This window comes from Terrapene carolina, unplaced genomic scaffold, assembly GCF_002925995.2.
Source record: "Terrapene carolina triunguis isolate 2854851 unplaced genomic scaffold, T_m_triunguis-2.0 Scaffold837, whole genome shotgun sequence".
In the NCBI taxonomy this organism is placed as follows: domain Eukaryota; kingdom Metazoa; phylum Chordata; order Testudines; family Emydidae; genus Terrapene; species Terrapene triunguis.
The window spans coordinates 5,572,255-5,581,476 of record NW_020665188.1 but is presented as its reverse complement, the minus strand read 5'-3'; the positions used below and the strand labels follow the sequence as shown (position 1 = coordinate 5,581,476).

General features: G+C 40.7%; 1 protein-coding gene across 4 annotated transcripts in view; it reads left to right on the top strand.

Annotated features, from left to right (window-relative positions):
* The window catches only part of SEPTIN2 (septin 2), a 62,284-nt gene extending 54,918 nt beyond the window's left edge, over window positions 1–7,366 (top strand). For all 4 annotated transcript variants that reach the window (XM_026660820.2, XM_024214389.3, XM_024214390.3 and 1 more), the window contains 2 exons: window positions 700–812; window positions 5,295–7,366. In XM_026660820.2, coding sequence (XP_026516605.1) covers window positions 700–804 — 105 coding nt within the window. In that variant the 3' untranslated portion in view covers window positions 805–812; window positions 5,295–7,366. The remainder of the gene's footprint in view (window positions 1–699; window positions 813–5,294) is intronic.
* The last annotated feature ends 1,856 nt before the right edge of the window (window positions 7,367–9,222 follow it).

Sequence of the window (9,222 nt, the reverse complement as noted above, 5' to 3'; positions counted from 1 at the left end):
AATATGGTTGGGTTAATCTCAACAGTTGTTTCCTGACTTGTGCATTTAAAGAGACAATTCTATAATTCTAAAATGTTTGAATTTGTAGAACCCCAATCTAAGTTTTCTTAGTTTTAATATCCTATATGTTTGGATGGATGCATGCATTACCAGCACAACTGGGTTCCTGGCAGTAATCCCTATCTGCCACAGAAGAGGTTGTCTGAATTATTTTACTATAGCTGGAATGCTTCAAGTATTGCCTCTTTCTGTCAAGGATCAAGGGATGGGTGGAGGGGACATAAAAGTCAGCTTGCAGACTAGGGCTTTACTAATAACTTCAGTGACTGTAAATAGTTTCATTCAGCTCTCCAACACCACCACACACAATCCATTTTAATGTATTGCTGTAACTAAGAAAATAACACCAACAGGAAATAGAGGAAGTAGAAGCTTCTGCTGAGACACACTTGGGAAACTGGTGCCAAATTTCAAAAGCGATGCCTGTTACTTTAAGCAGTAAATTACTTACATATTTTTATGAGTGAAGAAAAGCAGTATATATTTTATTTTAATGTTTAACATCTGACATCAGAAAAGTATTAGTGAAGACCAAAATTAGTTGTCATTGAATAGGAAACAATCCGTTGTGGCAGTGAAGAGCCACTTGCTTAGGAGAGAAGACTAAAAGGTTTTTTCTATACTATTTGTCTTTTCCAGCTTCGTCGCATGCAAGAGATGATTGCGAGAATGCAGGCTCAGATGCAAATACAGATGCAAGGTGGTGAGGGAGACAGCAGTGCAGTTCATGGACACCATGTATAAATTCTTTGGTAAGACCTTCAAATGATTATAATAATTGCAATAAGAAAAATAAATTGTCCTTAGTAGGTGTTTCAAGGCATTGGAAAACAATAACAGGTCAACTGATTGATTTAAGAGGCTGAGTCCATTTCATGTTACATTTTTAAATGTTCACACAGGTGTTTTTTAAAGTGAAGTAAATCAGTACCGTGAGGACAGAATAAGCATACTTAAACTTAACTTAATTGAATATTGATGCTCTGAATGAAAAAGGTATTATGAAAACTTGATTACATTTTTTAAAATGTAACTTTCAATTTCCAGAAAAATGTAGAGAACTATATTCAGTTCTTAATTTCTGTTGTTTGAGCTTTGTCTTGAGAACACTGTCATGTGCTACTGTTCTAATAGTGGAGATAACTTCCATCTGGCAAACTGTTTTGACACTTAGACAATTAAAGAATGTTGACCATGAACTTAAAGGCTTTCTAGTATGTATTTTAAACAGCTATCTGAAAAGTTACATTCAGACTTTGTCTACCATCCAAGTCCATTCTTCTGCACTCTTAGGACAAAGTAAGAATTTTCATGGATAAATAGTTATTTGTTGTTGCAATGCTTTGATCAACTGGTGATTTAAGATGACTACAGGCTGCCCTCTCCTGGACTTAAAATGACCAAATGATTTTATTGGCTTCAGTAAATTGATTTTACATCTATGCACAACCAGGAGACAGTATGCTGTCCTGTGATTTGGACTGTGCCATGGTGATCTGTGCATTTATGACCTTTAGACTAGGTTAATGTAATACACATCTACTCCTACTCCTCCCTGACTATGTAGACCATGGAAGTCCTTGGCCAGTCTGTTTGCCCCCACATCTTTCTGTCAAGTGCATATTTTTCCCCATTGATGGTAATTCACGTTAAGAGCTCTTAGATTTTGCTTAAATTTTTTCTTCCATCTTCTCTTTGGTCAGACACCACAACTATGTCCTTACAAGAGATGTTTAGCTGGTCTGTCTTCTGGCATCCTAATTACATGCCCTGCCCATTGGAGTCATCAGGATTTCACTACTACTATACTTGGTTCATCATAGACCTCCTGCAGTTCCCTATTAGATCTTCTTCTTTTGGCCTTACTAACCAAAAACTTCATCTCAACCCTGTATTTTTGAAGGTATTTATAAGCTGTCTTTCTTCCTTCTTAGTAAGTGCCTGCTTCTCTCACATATATATAAAACAATAGCCCTTACAATGGCCTCAGATCTGACGCTTGGTCTTTCTCAGTTGTTGCGAGCTGAAAATTCCATGCAGAGAAATGTAACAGGCATTTCCTCTCTCTAATCATGCCTTCTATTTCCTCCCTCACCTAACTGTTGTTGGTAATTAATGCTCCTAGGCATTTAAACTATCAAACTTGTTTATCAATTGCCAAGTAAGCTTGTCCAAGATCCTCATTTTACAACCATATATTCGGTCTAAAGTCCCATTTTTCTTGCCACATCCTTCAAGTCTTCAATCGTCCTTTGTACCTTCTGTCTCTTGGATAGCTCAGGTCATCAGTGTATCCAAAAAGTTGGTCAGGCCATTTAAATTCACCCCCATTCTGAGAATTTCACAGTGATTGCACCACTATTTCAATAGCCACGTTAAAGAGTCCTGGGGATAATGCATCTCCCCACCTTAGTCCAGTGTTGATGTCAAATGGGGAAGAGATTTCTCTTGCTTTTCACAGTCTACTTTTTGAATTGCAAACTCAGTTGTACCATCCTAATAATTTTGTCAGGCATTCCAATTTCCTTCATTGCAGCTCAGAGTCTATTGGATGGATGAATGAGTATATATAAAACTTTTTAAAATGCTTTCTTAAAGTCTATTAACAGCTGGGCAGATTCCAATCTTTTCTCAAATTGTTGAGGAATAAATACGCTCCTACCGTTTAAAAAATCTCGCTGGTCCCAATATAGCAGCCCATTTAACGAGCGTCACGAGCTGCTGAGAGTACAATTGCCCTTATGCTCCTCTCACTATGCTTGTTCCTCATCAAATCCAAAGTTTTTTGTCCTTGTCTTCAAAGCCTTCCATGGATTTGGCTCAAATTAGCAGAGGGACCACTTTATCTCAGATAAGTGTGATCTTCCAGATCTTCTTTCTACTGAAACATTGAATTACCAACCTCAAAATTGAGACTCATGAGTGCAGGAGACAACACTTTCTTGGCAAGTGGCCCATGGCTATGTAACTTGCTGCCAGCATAGGTTGGAGGAAAATGTTACAGCTCACTTAGATGTATCCATTCTACAATAACATTAAAAACAATTATTTGACTGAGAAATGGAGATGGAGGGAACAAAACTTCATGTCCTTGCTTTAATGCAGTCTTAGTGATGGGGGTAGTATGAATATCTGGATTCATGAATGTTGAAATAGATGTAGTCAATTCTAGGAGTTGATTCAGGACACCATCTGGTTTTGACAATTCATGATACTTTCTTGCACAGGTCTATTGCTAATTAGCATCTGAAAGTTGAATGGGGATTGTTTGGAGGCTGTCCACCTGCAGTACGGGGCCCTCTCAATCACATGGACATCAGCTTTTATCTTCATGATGCTGATGAGGGTGGTAGCTGCTCCCTTGAGAAAGGGAGGCATGGTGGGTGATATGTTGTGTCACAGAAGTTTGGCTGCCTCAGGGCTCTTTTATCCTGAAATCCCAGTTGTCTGTATCTAGAACAGATATAGAGCTCTTGAATCTGGGACTTGAAGTGATCAAAACTATCATCTCTCTCCCTTAAAATTTATTTAATCTAGAGATGCACCAGAATACAGGTTTTTGTCACCTTCAGAAAGGGTATTAAAATGCTGAGGCAATGTCCTGGTTCCTATTCTGTTCGGTTATTTGGTTGACTATCATGGGTGTATTCTTCTCTTGTTTTAAAAAAAAAAAATGATGCTCTGTTCTCTGAAGTGGTCTGCATGATCATGAATGGAAGGGAAGGTAATATCTCAGGGTATGGGCCTTACTTCAAATGTTTGGGAATCCTCTAGAGAACATTCGTAGTAGGGATGTAAAATGTTAAATGGTAAGCATTAGTCTTACCGGTTGACCCACCCTAACCATTAATTCCCAACCCCATGCCAGTCGGAGTGGCCCAGGGCCCTTTCCCTTTAATCAGTTAACCAATTAAATGATATAATTTTAATCATTTAAACAGTAAACTTTTTAAATATTTACATCCCTAATTCATAGTATGTTTAATTATGTTTTACTGTGCACTTCTCGCACTTTTTGCATGTATTCTGCTAAATGTACACAAACTGGGAAATACTAATAGGGCCAGTAGAAATGTTTAACTGCACACATCTTATATAAATACTAAGCATATTTTTATAGGGAATTATCCTTATAAATGATAATCTTTCACAGTGGAGGAAACTTAAGTACAATCACTGTAAGTTTTTGTAGAAAAAATGGCATTTCAGAAATATCAGTTGATTAGGCTTTGTGCAAGTGAGCAAGGTTAAGATTATACATTCAGTTTTAAATTTCACATTTCCTTAGTTATGGGTTCTTAGGTATGCAACCTTAGCTTTGTGTTAACACTTTTTTATTTATGTTCTATTATTTTCAGAAATTGGGAGCCACTACTCTATCTATCAATATGTTACATATGCTAATTTTGTGTCTTGTGTTGGTGTGTAACAATTTGTATAGTGTTCCAGAATGCCATAGAAAAGGGGTCTTCAGACTTTCATAGTGTAGACCATGCATCCCATGGACTGCCTCCCCTTCCAATCACATGGTCTACCTCCCCTCCCAGTGGTGATTAAATAAGAGCCCTGTGGTGACCACAGCAAGTGCTTACTTGGGAAATATTTAGTATGCTTTGAATTCAGTTTAGCACCTGGAAATAGATCCAGCACCATGTGACTAACCTGCTGTCTGCGTACACCCAGAAAATTCTCCCTGGACCACAGTTTGAGACACTGCTTTAGGAACTGTAGGGATTTGGGGGAGTAGGGAAGAAAAAGTTATGTCCTCAGTTTTGAGGTAGAAAGTCTGTCATATTAGCAAACTTCTCCCATGGGATGTCACACAATGCATTTAAGTAGTGATGTCATGACATTGTTAGGCATAAAGGAAATCCATTTTTTCAACATTGCCTGGATCTCAGGTTTTAAATCTTAATGTTAGTCTTTGTTGTGTTTATGAACCATTAGAAAAACAAACTTGCCTTATCCCCACAGGCAGTCTCCTGCTCCAGAATTCAGAAAAGGCGGGGGGGGGTTGGTGTGTCTGGCAAAGTGTGTTCTAATGAGGCTGATGGAAGGAATCTTAGACATCATGTAGACTGCACCTAATAGACCCACATGTGGAATACCGAAGAGGATCTTTGACTGTTAGCACTGAGTAATTGATACACAAACTACAGTTCAGTTTCTAAAAAACAAGGTATAGTTACAAAACAGCTAACTGTTAAATATTCATATTTCTGCCTTCTTTGCAGATGACTTCATATGCAGATTAAGAGGAAACATTCCAGTGTTGGAATGCAATAGTCTCTCTCACTGGGAAGGATATCTTTTACCTCGCCTGTGACTTGGAAGTCACGTTAGTATGTTATGTGCAAATGCATGGTAATTTTTGTAATATGTACTTTGTAACAGATTGTATTCAGTCAATATTTTATACCTTATATAGAGAATGTGATCAGTTTTAGTTTCGTAATTTAGTATTATTTTATTGAGCTCATTTTCTGTAACCCAGTATATTAGGGATGCAAAATGGATGATACTGAGCCTTTCCTAACCTGACTTAGCAGTAGTCCAGTCTATTTGCATAGCTCACTAGCACCATTAGTCATACTACTTGTTACACCTAGAAATACGTGACTGTTGCTATAGGTTGTCCAGTGGTGTGATAGTTGACTAATTAGGGAGTCCAATGCCAAGTTAAGTTATTCTGTTTCCTATTTCTTGCATTGTTTAACTGTGTGCCTGTGAGACTCTTGGCCATTCCTCAGTTCTTGTCCAGTGCTAAATAGCCATTGTCTTGGCATCACAAGTGTCTAATTACAAAAGAGGTATGCTTTGTCTTAACTAGGAAAGAGGAGATAAGAGAGAATTCCTTGTTAAAGGGGGCACTTGCTGAATGACTTATCTTGTCTACTTCCCCCTCCAAAGCCAACAGTCAGATTTCATAACATGATGTGCTACTGCAAAATTAGTTACCAGTGCTGTTTACAACCTACCAGTGCCAAAGAGATAATACAAATGGCACCATCACAAAATGCTGAGATCTTTCTGGTCTCCTGCACAGCAGTGGCCTTGTTCATCTTCTTCTACATTTATATCAGAGATGAGGAATAACATAACTTAATCCTGCAGTTAAATTCCACAAATTGTAGCTTTAATGGTCACTAAATTACTAATTTAAAGGAGTCCTACTACTGAGCAAATCAGATTTTGACCTACCTTAAAACTGCTGCAGTTTATAAATTGCTTTATATTCTGAGTATCTTTTTAATATCCAAAGTAAAACCCACCACAATAGTCTCTGTGTTGAACTCCGGTGCTGCCTCTAAAGCAGCTATCATTTCATAGAGCTGCTAGTCTTTCTACTCATCTCTTCTGATCTTCGTCCACAATTAAGGAAGCAAAAGCAGCAGCCTTACTGACATCTGCTATGTCAGAAACACAGGTGTAATGAGTCCTTTCTTGCTAAATAGATGAATACAAAATTAGTAGGGAAAGAAATGTAAATGTTTAAATTTTGCCTTTTCCATAGAGAAAAGATAGTAATAAGGCATTTCAGTATTGCCAGAGAAAAATGTCAAGCCATGTTACTTAAATCTTTCAATATATTGAGCAGACTGGTTTACTGAAGAAGTGACCATAAATGGACCAGAAATAGTAATATAAGCTTCAGTGAAGGCATTAGAATGAATACTTTAAAATACCTTACTATCCCTTTTTTTTTCCCCACCAGCCCCAGTGTTTTTTGTTCGTATAGTGCAGCTAAGCACCTCTGTGCACTTTTAGGGTTCTCAAATGGTCTCAGTTACAATAGAATTCTTGGACATTGGACATAGCACATTTTGAAGTGCTGCCAGGAAAAACTGTTGCATAACATTTCAGTGAATTTCATCTGAGGTCAGTACTGTGATCTAAACTTCAATAGTATTTATAACCAGTATTAGGAAAAAACTGTGAAAGCTTATATATATTGCAAGTGACAAATACATACTTAACCCTGGGTATACTTTTGTTGAGGGACTGCTCCCTTCCTGTAGTCCTTACTTTAGCCAACTTCTGTTTGGAATAAAAAGATACTATGCAGTTAGTGCAGATAGCATAGGTTGAGCTCTACCTGTGGAACTGTCTTATGAGTAAAGCTACAATTTAGTCATGGAGGTTATGGTAGTCATGGATTCTGTGACTTAACCGGACCTCTGTTACATCATCCGCTTCAGCTGTCAGCAGCTGAAGCCAGGGCTGGAGGCAGGACTGTACCCCTGCCCTGCAACTGGGGCTGGATGGCTGGAACCAGTACCCTGCAGCCCCTGCCCTGCGGCTTGGAGGGGGGGCTGGAGCCAGGCTGTGAGCCTCTGTCCAGGATCTGCGGCAGGCCCTGGAGCAGGAGATGTGCACTCCCCATGGCTGCACCCCCTGCTGCGTCCCAGCCCTGCGGCTGCAGCGGGGACCATGCTGCAGAGGGGGCTGTGCACCCCCCTCACAGCGTCCCAGGGCTGTGTGCTGTCCCCCTCTCCCCACTGCGGCTGTGGGTTGGCAGGGGCTGCAGCTGCGCACCCCTGTCCCATAGCTGTGGCCAGCTCCGGAGTGGGGGCTGCGTGCCCCCCATGACTGCACCCCCCTGTTGCACCACAGCCTCATGGCTTCTGCTGGGGCTGCAGTGGGGACCATACTGCAGCCGGGGCTATGCGCCCCTGCCCGGCAGCTGCAGTGGGGGCCATGTGCCCCCCTCGTGGCTTCCCAGGGCTACAGCCGGGGCTTGGCGGGGGCTGCAGCCGGGGCTACACACCTCTGTCTCACAGCTGTGGCCAGCTTTGGAGCGGGGGCTGCATACCCCCTGTGGCTGTGCCCCTGTTGCAACCACTGGAACCGGGGCTGTTCCCCCTGCAATGGCGGGGGGCTCGGCCTGTCGGTCTCCCCCCTCCTTCATTCCTCCCCCCAACTTAACCCTGACCCCAGTTAATTTTAGTGAAGTCACAGGCAGGTCATGGGCGCTGTGAATTTTTGTTTATTGCCCGTGACTTGTCTGTGATTTTTACTAAAAATAACCGTAACACAATCTTAGCCTTACTTATGAGAAATCTTGGGTTTTGGGGGTAATATGTATTCATTGAACAGCTAGCTTTTTCCAATAGAGCATTATGGTTAGCTATTGAGAAAGTTGTTTTAAATTATTGATTCTAGTGAGGAAATGTTCCCACTTTTTTTCAACGGAAGTGTAAATTCTTGGGATTTGCTATCTTAATTAATGGAATTTATATGGTTGCTAATTGCTTCCACACATACACTCCTTGGGGGGAAAAGTCCTGTGTGCCTGACAGCTCTGAGGATCTCTTCTTTTCTCCACTTGGCTTTTGATGCTCCTGATTGCAACTGATATTCATTTATACAATGACTTGATGGGAAACATCAAAAATAAGCCATTCTTTCTCAAACCTCTTTTTTTACCTGAAGCTAACCCAGACTGAAGGAAGAGAGACTTGGGGCTGGTCTATACTTACCGGGTAGTTCGACGGCTGGGGATCGAAGTTCCGGGTTCGATTTATCGCGTCTGGTCTGGACGCGATAAATCGAACCAGGAAGTGCTCGCCGTCGACTGCGGTACTCCAGCTGAACGAGAGGAGTACCGCGGAGTCGACGGGGAGCCTGCCTGCCGCGTATGGACCGCGTCTGAACCGCGGTAAGTTCGAAGTAAGGTATGTCAAATTCAGCTACGTTATTCACGTAGCTGAATTTGCGTACCTTACTTCGACTTGGGGGGTAAGTGTAGACCAAGCCTTGGAGTCAAAGGTAGATGTCATACTCTGGAGTCAAGCATTAACACTGGCCCACTGAGCTGGCCACAATGGTTTTATTTTCTTTATTAGAAGTAATTTTACAATTATTTTAGGAGTACTGGTACACTTGCAGTGCTTTATATTTGGCTACTAAAGGGGCTATTTCGTTGTATACAAACATCTTAAATTGCTGTTTTCAGATTCTGTATTGTCATTAGGCAAGACTATAGTAATAAAAATATCAAAATATACAGTGGGTCTTTATTGAATTCCTTCTGTAGTCTAACCAGGAATCATTAAATAGCATGACGGGGTTGGTGTTCTAATTTCTCCTTCACAGTCCAGTTTGTTGGACTCATGTAAGTGAAGGGGGATATATTGATGGAACTGCACACAAATATGGGAA